General features: G+C 42.0%; 1 protein-coding gene across 2 annotated transcripts in view; it reads right to left on the reverse strand.

Moving 5' to 3' along the window:
- Positions 1 to 18,755, reverse strand: part of LOC138768152 (steryl-sulfatase-like) — a 112,741-nt gene that overhangs the window by 59,422 nt on the left and 34,564 nt on the right. For both annotated transcript variants that reach the window (XM_069946261.1, XM_069946260.1), the window contains exon 5: positions 11,953 to 12,376. In XM_069946261.1, the coding sequence (XP_069802362.1) occupies positions 11,953 to 12,376 (424 nt within the window). The remainder of the gene's footprint in view (positions 1 to 11,952; positions 12,377 to 18,755) is intronic.

An 18,755-nucleotide genomic window follows, 5' to 3' on the forward strand; every position in this document is an offset into this window, starting at 1 on the left:
AGTGCACTGTCGAGGAGGACACAGACAAAAAAATCAGAACCGGTAAGGCTTCCCTAGAAGGGTCCAAACTACTACTAACCCTAGCATGTGGGCTGTGGCATGAGAGAAGCAGGTAGGATGAACTCCTGCCTCATATGTGTCAAATATACAGTTGATATTATATATGAAGGCCATCTTCTTTCCATCCAGGTGTGTCCTTCCTTATATTCAAGCACTTGCACGCTCCTGTCATTTACATCTCAAAAACATCTCTAGAATCCACCCATTTCTCACCACTGACACAGCTCAGACTCCTACTGTCGCCCTGATCCACTCCTGTCTTGACTATTGTAACTCCCTACCAATTGCCTTCCTTTCTCTAAGCTCTCCCCTCTCCAGTCTATCCTGAATGCAGCAGCCAGACAGACTGGTTACCCATTAAATCCAGAATACAGTTTAAACTCCTCACCCTCACCCATAAAGTTCTCCGCAACTCTGCCCCTCCATACATCTCCTCCCTCATCTTCACCTACCATCCTTCCCGTGCTCTGCATTCTGCTAATGATCTTACACTAACATCTTCCATAATCAAAACCTCCCACTCTCACCTCCAAGACTTCTCCCGTGCTGCACCAGTTTTCTGGAACTCCCTACCCAAAGACCTCAGACTTATTTCCAACACCCACAGTTTCAAGCGTGCCCTTAAGACTCATCTCTTCAGGTGCGCTTATAACGTTCCCTAATCTCTCTCGTCCCTCTCTCTGCTATCCCTTCTCCATCCTCTCTATAACCTCTTCGGTGCCATCTACATTGTACTTGCTACCTGAACACAATGGCATGTGACTGGCTCGCCCAATCACCTATAGGCACTTTGAGAATTTATGCACAATGACTGGAACACTGGCAAATAAAGCACTTGTTGCCTCTCATATCACCCCCAGTCCTCCTAGTCTTTACACTCTCGCAAGCAGGTGTCTAATTATGTATTATTTTTATTTTTATTTATTTATTGTATAATTTAAAATAAATATAACCTGTATTGCACTTATGTATTTAAAAAAATAAAAAGCGCTGCAGAATCTGTTGGCACTATACAAATAAATAAATATTATTATTATATTATTATTACTAAGAAACAGCAGTGCATTTTTATCTATTGCGTAATCTACAGATAGTGAAGGAGACACTGCTAGCACTAGTACCATAGCGTAGCAAGATGGCTATTATTTCTCATTAGACTAATGTGTACAAGTGTCAAATTAATGACTGTTGAATTAATAATTGTGAAAGTCATTATGAAGAATTCATGTGCAGATCTAGAACTCTGAAACCCATTAAGCTTAACTACTAATGTGTATATGAACTAACAACAAAAAGTCATAGGAGTCATTTAATAAAAGAATATAAATAAGCAAAGACAATAGTGCTAAGTAACACAAACCATATGCTAAATGACTACTTGTAAGCTGCTTTCTTCCTACTAGGGCTAAACAAATAAAATATAAGTAATGCTGCACAGTGATCTGAAGTTGGTAGGGCCACTAATTTCTGGGCACTAGGTGATAGCTATGTGTGACAGGAATAACCTGAGTTCACATTGTCCTCCATTCATTACTGAAGCAGCTGTGGGATTAGTCTTCACAGGTTATTCCAGCCACATACTGTATATCTATCACCTAGTACTAAGAAATTAGTGGCACTACAGATCCCAGAACACTGTGCAGCACTGATCATATATTATCCATTTATGCTATTTGGTTAGATAGTAAAAAGAGAGCAGCTTATCAACACAGAAATTTGCAACAACAAATGGGAATGTTTCCTGTGGTGCACAGCTATTTGATGTGTTCAGTGTGCTGTCTATGGTGCTGAACACAGAGCAGAAAGCGACTCTGTACCCACAATCTGACCCTCCCCCCCCCTAAACCATTTGTACCTTCAGATAGCTGCTTTTAATTCAAGATCTGACCTGCGGTTCGTTCGGCAGGTGATGCAGTTATTGTCCTAAAAAACAGCTTTTAAGCTTGCAGCCCTGTGTCAAACTGCTGTGGCCTAGAGTGTCAGTGCTTTAGGTTGGAACAACCTCTCTGTCCCTCCTCCCCGCCCTCTTTATCATTAGGAATGCTCCAGGCAGATTGTCTCCTATTCATCAGCTGTGTGAGGACGGCACATGTGCTGGATCGTTAAGGCACCTGTGCAGTGTTCCCTGCAGAGGAATAGGAAAAATCCTGCCAGTGGCATTCCTAATGATGAAGAGGGTGGGGAGGAGGGACGGAGGGGTGGTGCAAGGTTAGGGCACAGATACTCCACAGGGCACAGGGCTGCAAGTTTAAAAGTTTTTTTTTTAAGGACAATAACTGCATCCCCTGCCGAACGGACCCCAGGACAGATCTTGGATTAAAAGCAGCTATCCGAAGGTACAAGTGGTTTGGGGGGGACAGATTGTGGGTACAAAGTCGCTTGAAGCTGAACCCAAAGCAAATTTATGTGTTGATAACTTTTGAACCAGGAAATATTGCAAACCTGATTGGAGTAATTGATTTCTGAGACAATTCTGGTCATTGATTTGCTACAAGATCACCTTCCCATTGGAAAAAAAAAAACCTTGCCCTTGATCCAATATTACAGCTTTCAATAAGGGGTCTAACAATTAAAAACAGTGCAAACCTATGCATGTGACCAATGCACTAAACCAGCCCAGAAGAAAGGAACATGCATATAACCCGGTTGCACATCAAAAAGTATTTTTATTCAATGACAATCCTTATAAGGCTATGTTAAAACTGAGGAATCCGGGCGGATAATCCGCTGCGGATTCCGTCAATCGCCCCATGCTGTGCCATAGACTCCATTCTATGGTCGGCCAGATTCCGCCATCCGCCGAGTGAATAGACATGTCAATTCTTTAGGCGGGTGGCGGAATCTGCTCAACAATAGAATGGAGTCTATGGCACTGATGGAGATGTACGAGTGACGGAATCCACCTCTATTCCGTAGTGTGAACCCACCCGAATAATACAATGGCAGACATGAAAACAAGTTGAACATATACATGCCTGCATAAAAACTATTAAAAAGCAAAAAGGTACCTTGCCCTGCTATAAACAAATTAAGAGGCGCCGCATGTAAACTAAGCGCGACAACAGTGTACAGTATGGAAGGACACTGCAGGATAATGCTATATCTGTGAGACATGTAGTCAAACACACAAAATAACCAGATCCTACCACATATAGCAAGAAAATATCAGGTGTATGGGGATGTAGCACCCCATGTGTTCTGCAAAATCCCCCCCCTTAAAAAAAATAAATAAATACATACATACATGCACCCTCACTCATACATGCACCCTCACACACACACACACACACACACACACACATACTAACATGCATGCACCCTCACACACATACTGTACATACATACACCCTCATTTACACATACTGTACATACAAGCACCCACACTCACACATACATACATGCATGCACTGTCACTCGCTCATACATACATACATACATACATACATACATACATGCACCCTCACTCACACACATGCACCCTGACTTACTCATACTGTACATACACACACATACATGCACCCTCACTCACACATACATACATGCACACAAATAGTGAGAAAGAAAGCTGAAGGCACTCACCGATCTGATGCGGAGTTACTTTATTTCATAGCAGGTAAAAACATAGACATAAGTCTTGCGGGACGGCAGATGCCACGATCCTTACCAAACAACATCATGCCATCATGAGTATGTTGTTTGTGTAGGAGACACTTCTTGTTTTCTGACAGTTTTTTTTTCTCAAAACACAGGAAACTGTCAGAAAACTGAAAGTCCTGTGTATCCCAGGCCATCTGAGCGCTCACAGAGAGAAGGCAGTCATGTGACTGATGGACACATTGAGCCGTGACTCTCTGTACTGGCCGGAATTCCTGGGTTTAATCTGTTTTTTTTCAACCAGCACAAGTCTAAAAATCTGATTTCAGGAGACTGCACCTGGATTTCTGGTAAGTTCAGCTTTGTTTTATAGCAGGATAACAACAAAAATAATAACGAATGTATATTGCAAACTTGCTTTATATGACATCTACTGTTGATTTAGATTTTTAAAGTTATAACGACAGGGACACTTAAAATCAGGTTCTTCTTCTGCAGTACTGGGTATGATAGCCTAAGGTTTAAACCGCAATAAATAGATTTATTATTAGCTCCTTTCTAATTGATAGAGATTGATATTTTCCATTAATGACTCTTTGGGTTCCTGGTCCTGATGGACACGAATAATGATTACTATAGACAATGAAAACCAATGGGAACTCATCTCTTAACACTATTCAATAGTATATAGCATACTGAAGTTTTCCCAAAGGAAATGTTAAGGGCATCAATAGCTATGTTACTAAAACTAGGGAAATCTCCTGACAATCCAGAAATATTTAACCCTTTCAATACTAAATTGGAATTACATGAATTGTGGATTAATTGCCTAATCCTCAGCACAGCACATGTACTGCTCTGAAAGTAGGATGGCGCCGTGGGGGTGCTCTGGGCCAGGGGGGACAGCAGCAGAACGGCAATTAGGGAAAGTGCTAATGAGAGCGGGGGAGACCAGGAGGAGAGAGCACTGTGCGATCGGCGCCGTCACAGTGCTCTCCCGGACTAAGCAGGGGGCGGACAGGGACGCTGTGGTGACCGGGGCCGGGGGCGGCAGTAGAGCGGAGGAGACCAGGAGGAGAGAGCACTGTGCGATCGGTGCCTGCACAGTGCTCTCCCGGACTAAGCAGGGGGTGGACTCGGACGCGGTGGTGGCCGGGGGTGACGGCAGTAGAGGGGGGAGAAGAACAGGAGCAGAGAGCACAGTGCTCTCCCGTCCCCCTATGTCATGTGATTATGGCACATAAACTAAATACCGCAACGGCTGAGAGGCAGTGCTCTCCCGTTCTGTTGTGCTTTGTAGTAGACATGCGAGGATACTTGAACACAGGGGGAAGGGAGAGCACTGTGCAGGCGCCGAATGCTGTGCGCACTGGATGCTGGGAGGCAGTGGACGGGCTGATGATCACATGCCCCTCCATGGACTGACTTCCGGGGGACGGAGAGGGAGCACAGTGTGGACGCCCACTATGTAATGTATGGCTGGAGCACCTTGCCAGAAGGGCAAGATAGGCGTAATCCTTCAAGGCACCATAGGGATATGTAATAACCTCTTTCAGAATAGGTCTGAATGGGTTATTGTGTTTAAGAAGTGGCCAACCCCTTTAAATAGACAGCTATAGACAAATATGCCATTATCTGTATTCAAAAAGGCCTTCCCCAGGTCCCCCCCCCCCCTCTGTCTCATCCACTGCTCATTATTAGGAAATCTCCACTAATTTACATCAGTCGGACCCTGTCTGTTTTATGAAAAGGGAAGGGGGGAGAAGGGAGATTAGTCGCCAGCAGAGAGGAGAGAACAAAGTATTACACAGCAGGGAGCTGTGTGAAGCTGGTATTCAGAGGTCAGAGAGGTCAGTGCTGACGTCAGAGGAGATAGCCCTGTGATGTAGCTGTAAATTGACTCTGTGTTGTCCTGTTTTGGTGCCTCATCTCCCTCAACCCCTCCCTTCTCCATAGACAATCATGAAGACAGGGGGAAGAGCTTCAAACTGCTTTTTCATTATAAAAATGCATTTTTCTGCTAATAAACCCAATTACAAAGTTTCTTAAAATCGCCTGTAATATTGATTTCTGCAAAAAAGGAATTTAATGACAGTGACACTTTAACCCTTTGAGGACCAGGCCCAAAATGACCCAGTGGACCGCGCAAATTTTGATCTTAGTGCTTTCGTTTTTCCCTCCTCCCCTTCTAAGAGCTCTAGCACTCTCAGTTTTCTATCTACAGGCCATGTAAGTGCTTGTTTGTTACAGGAATAGTTGTACTGTGTAATGGCGTCATTCATTTTACCATAACATGTATGATGGAATTCCAAATATATTATTTATGAAGATATAAATAGGTGAAATCGTAAGAAAGAATGCAATATGGTAACGTTTGGGGGGTTCCTGTGTCTACGTAATGCACTATATGGTAACAGCGACATGACACTATTATTCTATAGGTCAGTCCGAACACAACCATATGCAGGTTACACAGATTCTCTAATGTTATATATTTTTTTTTTTATGAAATCCTTTTTTTTGGCAATTAAATATTAATAAAATGGGCCTATTGTGACGCTTATAACGGTTTTATTTTTCACCTATGGGGCTGTATGGGGTGTCATTTTTTCCGCCATGATCTCTAGTTTTTATTAATACCATATTTGTGAAGATCAGACGTTTTAATCACTTTTTATTGATTTTTTTAAATATATAATGTAACATAAAATCGGTAATCTGCGCACTTTTTCCCCTCTTTTCGTGTACGCCGTTTACCGGTCACAATGACACTTGTTATATTTTAATAGATCGGACAATTACGCACGCTACGGTATATTATATGTTTATCTATTTATTCATTTTTATATGTTTTATTTATATAATGGGAAAGGGGGGTGATTTAGACTTTTATTGGGGGAGGGGTTTTGGGGTAGTGTGTTAGTGTTTTGAACTTTGGGGGACTTGTACATACAATACTTAGATTTCTACACTGATGAATGCTATGCCATAGGCATAGCATTGATCAGTGTTATCGGCGATCTGCTCATTGAGTCTGCCTGTGCAGGCTCAGTGTAGCAGATCGCCGATCGGACCGCACGGTGGCAGGTAAGAGACCTCCGGCAGTGCGTTCCAACGATCGGGACCCCCGCAGTCACACTGCGGGGGTCCCGATCGGTAAGTGACAGGGGACTCCCCCTGTCACTTACACTTAAACGCCGCGATCGCGGTGTTTAAGGGGTTAATGACGCGCGGCAGCGCGATCGCTGCAGCGTGTCATTACCGGTGAGGTCCTGGCTGCTGATTGCAGCCGGCCCCCACCTGCTATGAAGCGCGCTCTGCTCCGGAGCGCGCTTCATAGCGGGAAAAACACCCAGGACGTAAGGTTACGTCATGGGTCGTCTAAGGACAGACTTCCATGACGTAACCCTACGTCCAGGGTCGTCTAGGGGTTAAATCACAAAAAAAAAAAAAAAAAGAGAAAGGAGAAAGAAGAGAAAAAATAATAATTTTGCACTGTCAGGAGCCGGTCGTCAGTGTATGGCCGGCCTTCCACAATCTTACGCCAGAGCATACAGCCGGTTTCGAAGAGCACGCCGACTGTATCCCCAACAATTGCCCAGTTTCTAGGGACACATCAGCATCACATTTGTTGTTGCCGCAGCAGGGGCTTCACCACCGCAGCCCATCGGCCCAGGTGTAATGTTTTTTCATTTAGTGACAGGCGGTCAGCACCTCCAGTGAGCTTTGCATGGAGGTTTGGGGCTGGGACTCCAGCCTCCATAAATATCCTCCCCTGTGTGTCCTTCCTTGCTTGTGATAGAGCCTCAGTACTTGAGTATCCCTTGACCTAACATTTGTACCCTGATTGTATTTCCAGGTTGCCTGGCTTGGCTTGTGATGTTTCTTCTGGCTCCCATTTTGTACTGCATCAACTGTTTGTTTTTGACCCAGACCATTTACCCTGCGACTATTGTGTTTTGTCCACGTTATTTGCCATACTCTTTACAGGTTAGGGACCATCGCCCAGTTGTCCTCTGCCGTCTAGGGCAGTTGTGGTTAGTAGTCAGGGACAGCGGGCGGGTGTCAGCGCAAGGGCCTCACCTGTCTTGTGTCCTGTCCTATAACCTGACATGCAAATTTAATTTCTTATCACCTTTCCTGCCTTGAACTACAATTGACAAAATATAAATCTTTGTCCCAAATCAGCCATCCCCCTCATTCTTCCTGTCCTGTGTCTGGTTAACGCTATTATAAATTGAACTTCTTTGCACTATCCTGGCCTGTGATGTTGATGGCTGCAGGGATTTTATGGAGAAATGGATGAACTAAAGTAGCAGAAGTGCAGCATCACATGCTCTTAATTATTGTGATTGAGCTTTTATGGCAAGGGAATAAGGAAGGATGTGAAGAAGGAGTCAGCCCTATAGAAGGCGGCACAGCAAGGAAGCCGGGACTACTCTGTCATCAGGTTGGTGTAGTGCAGCTGCCCTTAACGCTCTACCGATAAACCAGGCCTGAGCACAGTGAATGAGATAAGGAGATGATGCTGCATGTAAATTATGGACGCTTCATGAATTAAAAGGTCAAAATCTTTGGTGTTTTACCATTTTCTCCAGTCCGTCAGGTTACTATAATTCACGATGTACATAACCCAGTAGAATAAAATCCCATAAAAACAATTAATTAAACTTTTGTCGTAAGAACAAAATCGTCCTCACAAAGAATTATGAAAATCTGGCTTAAGAAGAATGAAAATGTGATTTTTATACGCTTTATTCCAAAGCATTTCATTACTTCAATTCTGCACTGCATTAAAAATGATGATTAGTAAGCCTGCCATAGCCAATGAGCTTTAATAGCCTCTCATAACTGGAAAATAAAGCCCTTTGACTTTGAAGAAAGCACCGTTTTTAAATGAACAAGTGCATGCTACATGCTTTGCTAATTCTAAAGGTTAAGCATGGCATTTCCTGACCTTTATGAAATCTGAAGTGTCTGCAAATTAGGCCATTTATTGTGAATACTTAAGCAATAAATGTATTAAAATTTAAAGTACACTAATTACTATCCATTCCCATTTTATATTATTGTAAAACTCCTAGAGAGTAAATTAATGGAAGTAACATGGTTGGGTAATTGCGAGCAGTACAACCCCTAACTAAGCTGTCAGTCAAGCCATTTCCCAGTATTTCACTGCTATACGCTACCTGCGGTGCATGATATTTCCACTTTATTTTGTAAATATGTATAAAAGAGACCGGACAGCTTAAGGAATGTATATTGATTTTCCTTTTCTCTGTGCGACAGCAAAAAAAGGAGAACACTTAATCTATTTACAATTAACGGGAAGACAAAATTGCTCATTTAATTCCAGTGGTCATTGAGCTGTGTGAGTCTTCATCAGAGTCTTACAGATTGATGTCTTTGTACATAGCTTTGCTTATTTGTTTGATAACTTAAATGATAATGAAAAACTAAACTGTTTGCTCTTGAAAGCAAATTGAATTGATAAGACTAAGAGGTGACCTATTTAAAAGTATGGCTGAAATACATCTTTCAACTAGGAGTAGACCTTTTAGCTCTAGCTGGTAATATTTGCATACAAATTATTGGAAATTGGCGAGTGATAGATTAACTTAAAGGGGCTATTTACTTTGGACAGTCCTTTTTTTGCTAAATGAATTACCTGAAAAGATTATTACAAGCTGTCGCTCTAGTGTGATAGTTATTGATCAGCTGTAATCTGTGAGAGAATGTGGTAACAAATCATGCGGCACCACTGGATAGGGAAATAGAATTGCATCGTCCTCAGGAAGGAGTGGTGCTACTTGCAGGTGCTCTCTGTTGGATTAAGACTAGTGATGAGCAAATATCCCGATGTTCGGTTCGTATCCCGAACGCGAACATAAAAAATAAAAATTGATCGTAATCGGTTCATGTTAATGTTTGTCAAACATTTATAAACAAATAACGAACATACAGTAGAAGCGTACTTTTTGGTCTGCGTACAGATTATCAGTTGCAAAGCATAAATTACGCAGTTGCGTGCGCAGTTGCATTGGCAGTTGCGTCCAGATTGTGTAAATTTCTAAAGAGAGGTGACTTTCTGCACCAGGATATACAGTTACTCCAACAGCTGAGACTTCAATGCAAGCAGCAATTGACCCCTTAAAGCAGTGTACACCAGCAATTGATGTAATTGGCGGATCAGTAAGGATCCACTGATTACAGTGCATTTACATGCAAATAAATGTTCCTGATCCAGTAAATTCTGAGACCCCAGGCAAAAGAAAATAGTTGTGGCACTCACTGATAAAGGATAAAAATGACATTTATTCCATGGCTGGGTCTGAAAGGGAAGACTCAGTCGACAGAACGTTTCACGCGATCCTTGACAAGGGCCTTTACAAAGCACACAGGTGTTGTGTGAAACAGTTCTTCGCCTGAGTTTCCCCTCTCAGACCCAGCAATGAAATAAAGGTTGTTTTTATCCTCTATTGGTGAGTGTCACAACTATGTTCTTTTGCATGGGATTTTGACCTGTTACACACTGAGCACCACTCAAGGAATTGTTGTGGAGCTGCTATATGTGGACTAGTTAAACTGAGTTAGCAGTGAGCATGATGTCCCTCGTTTAGACGCCCCATAGTACATAGTTACATAGTTACAGGTCCCACATGACTGACGATGGACCAATAATGGCGGTCCATAGCTAATGATTGCATTTCCAGCTTGCATCTTTTCAGGAACTTGGGAAAGCCTTGACTCTTTGTAACAGAGAATAAAAGCATTTTTCTGCATTCTGAAAGCACAGCTGCATATATGAAAGGTACCATGTGTCTCCTTGTCCTAATAGCTATCTAACAATGTCAGCAGTTTGGAATGTGAACAATAGCTGTTAAATTCCTTTAAAGAGTTATTACTATTGATATTTTATCCACAGGATAGCCATCAGTTGTTTTCAAATGGACTACCCCTTTAAGGTGCTCTCCTTTAGTGAACAGAGCTCCCTGCATTGACTGCTTTCCAGGCCTCTTGTATATTATTGACAGCTCTAGCATTCAATCATAAGACCACAAGAGCTGGGAATCATAGCTGAGGGCAAAGGGGAGGAAAGCTCTTAATGCTCTTAAGAGAAGAACCCATCTATTTGACACTTGCTGTGGTGATGGCAGTGGCTGGGACATAAAAGAGCATATTTTTTGGTACCGCAAAGTACATGACCAAGACCCAAGGTTAGATTTGTCTCCCCTTCCTGAATTTATAGATTCCTACTGAAGTATATTTACAACTGATATAGAAATTTCTTCAGCTAAAAGTCAGTCCAATCTGTATGGGATAGTTACATTAAAGGTTACCTGTCATTAGAAAAAACGTTTGACATGTCAAAAGTCTTGATCGGTCAGGGTCTAAATGTGTTCAGACCTTTACCAATCAGTAGAACCAGCAAAAAAATGTCTACACTGCCCATCTGATCTGGACAGCTCCATAGACTTATGATGTGCGGCCTACCAGGTCACATAACAGAGCCAGGAGTGTATTGCATACATATCGCCCAGTTAAGCACTGTGTACATACTTTAGCCTAACACATAACTCATTGCAATGCTGTCACATAGTATTATCTTGACTTTTTCCATTACTTTTTCAATTACTTTCATTGTCAAGACATCACTCTACAGTGGTAATATAAAAGGGACAGGTGATGCAGCCAGAGGAACATTAAAGGTGTACTCCAGAGGGGATTTTTTTTTTTTTAAAAAATCAGCTCGTATCAGAAAGTTATGGACATTTGTAAATTACATATTCTGTCTAGTCTGACACACTGCCCTCTGCTGCCACCACTGTCCGTGACAGGAACTGTTCAGAGCAGTAGCAAATCCCCATAGAAAACCTCTCCTGCTCTGGACAGTTCCTGTCACAGACAGAGGTGGCAGCAGAGAGCACTGTGTCAACCTGGAAAGTAGAAGTAATTTACAAATCTATATAACTTTTTGACACCAGTATATTAAAAAATGTTGTTGTTTTTTTCCCTTCGGAGTACCTCTCTAATGCCTTGGCCACACCTTAATGGCACTTTGGACAACTGAATAAAAGTACTTATTTATGTTTTGGAACAAAATACATACAAAAAATATGTATCATTACTATGCGTCTGCACTTTCACATGACATTTTCTCTCTAATACTAGTTCAATGGCAAAGAAAACAGGACTGAGCACTAAATATCTATGTATTTTCCTGAGCAATATGAAGTATAGTTTGTTCAAAAGCCAATGACAGTTCCATTACATACATGACATAGTATAAATACATACCCAAGTATAAACTTGACAGCTTCACTTGTCATCCGTTGGGTTAGATTCTCATATACTGGCGGTTGTTGGATAACCTTGTAATTTCTCATCAAAAAACAATTCAAATACTGAAATTTCCAAAAAAAGAAAACAATTGGTGCAACAAAAATGATGAGGCATAAAAGAACATATCCAAAAAGTTTCCTGGGTATTTTGAGGGACACGATGTAGTTGAGAAAAAGAAGTGTGAAGAATGTTATAACAGCAATTACAAGTGTCTGCTTCAAATAAGGAGCCGCTCCAGCTAGAAATACACTGCCATTTCCTGGGATGCAGTCTCGTAAATGTGTCACTGTTATTCCATAAAAATAATCGAACCCATGATTAAGAGGATGGTGGTAAAAGTCATCTCTGTGATCCTTATTCAGCCCAAGATGCCATTTTCCTGGATGAACATACAAAGAACTATTATTAGATTTCCCTATTTCAATATGGTCTAGAATCCACTCATTTGTTTTGCTCAGTTTCCTCTATAAGTATACTGCCACTTTGCATCCCGTCTTCAGCCAATTATTTGTCACATTTTTGTAAACTATTGTGAAAGGGAAATTTACAACATCATAACTGACAAGAACAACCCAAAATGAGGCCGAGATTCCAGCTTACCCTAATTATCTCTACAGGTTATTGAGTAGATGAAGTAAAATTGAATACAGGTTTAAAGGGGATTGTCAGCATTTGTGTTTTATGTTTTCTTATGCTTTGGTCATAAGGCACAAAAACAAGAAAACTCATTTATAATTTAAAGAACGCTTTCAGGAAAATGCCTTCCGGCAGTGATCCCAGGGCCTATGACACAGCGCTTTGCGGGCATGGGGGGAGGTAAGTAGTGATTGTTTATTATGTTCCCCCCCTGCCCCTGCCAGCTGACAAATTTTTAAAGAAGTCGTCTAAGGAAATTGTTTATTAAAGTATTGTATTGCCCCCTAAAAGTTATACAAATCTTCAATATTACGGGAAATGCACATAAAGTGCCTTTTCCCTGCACTTACTACTGCATCAAGGCTTCACTTCCTGGAAAAAAAGGTGATGTCACGACCCGACTCCCAGAGCTGTGTGGGCTGTGGCTGCTGGAGAGGATGATGGCAGGGGGACACTGAGGGACACAGGGCACTGGAGGGACACTGAGCATCCCTCTACCATCATCCTCCCCAGCAGCCACAGCCTGCACAGCTCTTAGAGTCGGGGCGTGACATCACCATTTTATCCAGGAAGTGAAGCCTTGATGCAGTAGTAAGGGCAGGGAAAAAAGCACTTTATAAGCATTTCCCATAATAAGTGTATATTGGAGATTTGTATAACTTTTGGGGGACAATCCAATACTTTAATAAAAATTTTCACTGGACTTCTCCTTTAAAATTGCTGAACTTTAATTTTATTAAAATTTCACTTATATGTCAAAAAATCCCATGGTTGTAAGCATTAAAACCATTGCTTTTTAATTGCTGAGCTTAGATCCTCCTGCACCTGTTAGGGCAGCCTTGGAGATGTGTGACCTGAGAGGTCAGACAAGGCACATGAGCTTCCTCTGATGAAGAGGATAACAAGACAGCCTAGCATCTTAACATGAATTGTGAACATAAGATTTGGAACTGCACTGTGCCAGTAAATCATAGGAAATACACAAGTTAACCAGCTGCTTGTTCATTTTTACTGCTTAAAGGGATTTAGTAGTGTTTCGTGCTTTATTACAGAGTTTATAAATAGAGATGAGTGAGCACACTTGTTCAAGTACAGTATTTCTTGAGTATCAGGCAAGTCAAAAGTACTTAAGACTCCACTAGTCCTTGCGGCTGTTCCGGTGCTCGGTAAAAAAAAAAAAAAAAAAACAAACTTGTTGAAGGGATACTGGGAAGCCTCCCAACAAGCTTTAAAGGACAAGTGCCATGAAAAACTTTTTCCCAGTAATTGAAGCACATTACAAAGTTATATAACTCTGTAATATGCTTCAATCACCTATCTGCCTCCCTTCCCTGTCTTTTCCCCCCTCCACCCCCCACCAGGAAGTGTCCTAACTCACACAGACCTAATAACTGCCATCACCGTCACCAGGCAGCTCCATCTTGTGAGGATGAGTCATCAGCAGGAGGGCTGGTCTAGGTTCTGTTACAGCAGCCTCCCCTCCCCAGTCCAAGTGATGGCTTGCAGTTGTTCAGCCAATGGGAGCTGAGCAAGCTGAGTCACCTGACAAGGCAGGGCAGGGGGGAGGCTAGTGTAACAGGAGAAGGAGCTGAGAGAAGAGCTTGGTGACGGTGACGACAGTAATTAGGTCTGTGTGAGTTAGGACACTTCCTGGTGGGGGGGTGGAGGGGGGAAAAGACAGGGAAGGGAGGCAGATAGGTGATTGAAGCATATTACAGAGTTATATAACTTTGTAATGTGCTTCAATTACTGGGAAAAAGTTTTTCATGGCACTTGTCATTTAAGATGCCCCCACCCTTTAGTATTTAACTAGGTGCCCCTCGCTCGGAAGAGCGGAGGGTACCTGGTAAAGTGACAGTCTGGTCCCCAGTGGGTTAAGACTGTTTTTCCTTTGTAAATGAAAAAAAAAAATAATAATAATAAATTAGAATGAAAATATGCTGTGTAAAGTAAATATATAGTAAAAAAGCTAGCAGTTATTATGCAATAGACAGGCAGGGGACTGTCTCTATTGTATTATAGCCGCCAGCTTCTTTACAGTATATTAACTTAATACGGCATATTTTCATTCTAATTTAGCTATTTTTTGTTTACAAAAAGAAAAATTAAAATGAAATTATGCTGTTTTAAGTTAATATACTTTTAAGAAGCTAGCGGGCATAATGTGATCCTCAATCTTAACAATGGTAAGTATAATCCCACCCCCTTCCTCAACAGAGCAAAGGGGGCCAGACTGATACTTTCACATTAACCAGGTACCCTCTGTTCTGCCAGTGGGGGGCTGATCAAATACTTTAGTCATTTCAATGGAGCTTGCTACTCGAATCAAGCACTTGAGTATTGAAAAATACTGGACTTCAGTAACAAACATTTGATTATTTTGGTGCTCGCTCTTTCCATTTATAAATTAAAACAAATCTGTCACTCCTGACTACTTACTGGCTCGATATCAATGAAAAAATACAGGACATACATGTGTTGCCTTTGTCTGTGTTTTTATTTTCGTATGGACAGCCTTTATTTAGGCTGTCAATAGTGTCAAGAAAATGTTCACACTACGTAAAAGTACCCTTGTTGTTGCTATCGGCAACAACGTCTGTACTTTGTACAGGGTGGAGCACTGCCTATTCTTGTATGGGATCCCGGGCGGGATGGGATCCCATGCGGCGCCGCAAAGAACTGTCATGTCAGTTTTCTGTGGCCGCAATTCACTAAATTGCTGCCGTAGAAACCCATGTTAGTTCACACAATGAAGCGAGCGGCTCCGGCCGCTTGCTTCATTGTGCGCTATGGGAAGTTCTGATGCGGGCACGCGCTGATGCACCTGCATCAGAACACTGAGATCACTGAAAGATCATCCGGCCGGGTCACAGAACGGCCGGTCTCTTACGCAGTGTCTCTTACGCACATAGCCTGTGTTTTTTGCACAGTGCAAGTTGCTGATTATGCAAAGGGGGTGTACAATGTTATAATTGTTATTTTAAAGCCACCTTGATTCCAGATCACTATACAAATACATGGTACATAGGCAAAGAGAACCCTTTCACTTTAGGACAACCAGGAGTTCCCTAGCAAGCCAATCTATTTAATAATGAGCTAGTACTACAATATTCAGGGCCGTTTTAACAGCTGTTGCCGCCCTAGGCACTAAACCTGAAGACGCCCCATTTCACTCAGCAATTAGCATCATGACTTTCTAGTCTCTGAACATAATATTGATATCTGATCAGTCTTAGGCCGCGTTCCCACATTTACTGATCGTCACCACATGCTGCCGAAACCAGACCCTTATGCGATAACCAATAAGTGTATGGCCAATAATCTTGGTAACAGCACAGGACTACTGGGGAAGGAATGGGAGCCTGGTTTCGGCCACATAAATTTCTCTACATGTAGTAACATAGGGGGACATTTATGAAGTCCGGCCTTCTTTTACGCCAGGCTTACAAATATCTCCGCAGCTCCGGAGCTCAGAGAATTTATGTAGAGGCGAGTAATCTGAAACCTTAGCCAGCTCAGAGCTGTCATAGGTTTAAGTATCATAACACCCCCCCGAAAAATGATAAATGCGGCGCAGGCAGAAGCCGTGCCCCCTCTGTGTGCTACCGCAAACGTCCCCCCCCCCCCCCCCCGTAACGCCCCCTCTCCGCCCCACTGGCGAAGGTGGTGCAGATCAGCCCAATGCAAATAAAATATTTGCAAAAAGACCTTTTGCGAAGATTTTTCCGCCGATCTGCACCTTTTAATACACGTCCCCCATTGTCTGAATCCAGTTTATCGTGGATTTTAACTGTTTAAAACATAAACAAATTTTCACATTGAATCAATGATAAGAGGAGTCTGCATACTGTCTGAAGGAATTCTCAACACAGGATTGGTAGATTGGTAGGTAATAGCTCCAGGCGTCACATTTAATACCACCACACCAGACCTGGACAGTACCGCCACTGTAACTGGATAACACAGTCGTACCAGACCTGACCAATACCACCATACTGTGAGTGGATAACACCGCCACACCAGACCTTAGCAATACCGCCATACTGTGACTGGATAACTGGATAACATCGCCAGACCTGACCAATACCGCCATACTGTGACTGACTAACACAGACACACCAGACCTGACCAACACCACCATACTGTGACTGACTAACACAGCCACACAAGACTTGACCAATACCACCATACTGTGACTGACTAACACAGCTACACCTGACCAATACCACCATAACACCCCCCCCCCCTCGAAAAGACAGATTTACTGGCAAGTCTAAACGGAGGTGGAAGACTAATAAAAATAAAACAAAAAAAAAAGGTGTTCCCTGCCCTGGGGCTGCGCCCCTAAGAGGTGCTGCCCTAGGCACAGGACCACGGGTGCCTAAATACGGCCCTGACAATATTATAAGCAATGTTCAAGAGTTGAACCTAACATGTCTTTACAAGTAGAGCACTGCAACATCTAAATACAACCCATATCAACATAAAGAGATCATACTTTCTCAAGTTAAATAATATCATACATATTCAAAAGCAGCTTTCAAATCATGATGAACAGTATCATGCATATGCAAGAGTGAATTTTTAAATTACTAAATATAAAATTGTTATTTTGTCAGCACTCTACCTTGCAAATAAAATCAATCTGAATCAGAAGCAGTCTGTATTTAATCACATAAAAAGAATGACAAATTATTGACAAGAGTGTGAAATCTGCTGTAAACATTGAACCTGTGCTTTCTAACAAACATATATTGAAAAACAGCAAAACAGTTATCAGTAGAAGTAGTGAAATCTACTCGTCATGTCTGAGAAGTGTAGTAAAGCTCTGTTCACACATTCCTAAAGTCTACTTGTCATTTGAAAAACCTTTGATATGTCACATATGAGATATCATGAGTTATCATTTTATCTGCGGCGGTCAGACTTTTGAAACCCCTTTCAAGCAGAAGAAAGAGCAGTGTCTTCTCTCCTGGCTCTGTGTCATGCCATTTTGGGCTTGTAGACAGAGAGCAGGGAGTTAAAGGGGTTGTCCAGCGAAAATCTTTTTCTTTCAAATCAACTGGTGTAAGAAAATTATATGGATTTTTAATTTACGTCTAATAAAAAGTCACAAATCTTCCCATACTTATCAGCTGCTGTATGTCCTGCAGGAAATGTTCTTTTATTTTCACAGTGCTCTATGCTGACATCTCTGGCCGAGATAGGAATTGTCCGAAGTAGGAGAGGTTTTTTATGGGGATCCATAGAAAACCAAGACAGAGTTCATGTCTCGGCGAGAGATGTCAGCAAAGAGCAGTGTCAGACTGAAAATAAAAGAACATTTCCTGCAGGACATACAGCAGCTAATAAGTATGGAAAGACTTGAGATTTTATAGAAGTAAATTATAAATCTATATAACTTTCTGATATCAGTTGATTTGAAAGAAGAAGATTTTCGCTGGATTAAGTGTCCGGCAGCGCCTGTTCCCGCTTACTTATCTACTGAGCCGGCAGAACTGCTAGATAGATCCTATATTAATAAAATGATTCAGAAGACACATGTGTTGCCTGTATCTGTGTTGTTGTTTTTTTTTTTTTTATAAAAAAAACCCCAAACTTTATTTGGACCATGAATAATGTCAACATTTTGGGTTCCCTTGGCTCTAGCACTGCTCTGCCTTGCTCTATCATATGTCCATTTCTGGGCCAAGCAATGAGCATGCAAAAAAGCGAAGCATAATGGTGCTTGGATCCATGGAACCTTATGCCCTCTCTCCTTTACACTATTCTTGGTCCAAATGTAGTTTTTTTTATATATTAATAAAAATAAAAACACTGACACAGGCAACAAAGGTATGAATGCCTTAATGATATCTATTGTAACATGACAAATGATACACTTTGTTGATGGCTCCATGCAGACCCTGCAGCTGCTCACCATCGCTGCCCTGTCTGCTCCTCTCCTGTACTCCATGCGTATCTTGGGGCTCCTTCTTTCCACTGGCAACCTCATATCTTCTGGAGCCTTTTTCCTCTGATTCCTGATGCAATGATACCTCTGGCCACTAGGGTGCGTTTGTGGAGACCTGCTCTGGATTTATAGCGGCACCTTGTCGCCACCCATTACTGCGATCTGCCAA

The sequence above is a fragment of the Dendropsophus ebraccatus genome, chromosome 11 (genome assembly GCF_027789765.1).
Source record: "Dendropsophus ebraccatus isolate aDenEbr1 chromosome 11, aDenEbr1.pat, whole genome shotgun sequence".
Classification (NCBI taxonomy): Eukaryota; Metazoa; Chordata; class Amphibia; order Anura; family Hylidae; genus Dendropsophus; species Dendropsophus ebraccatus.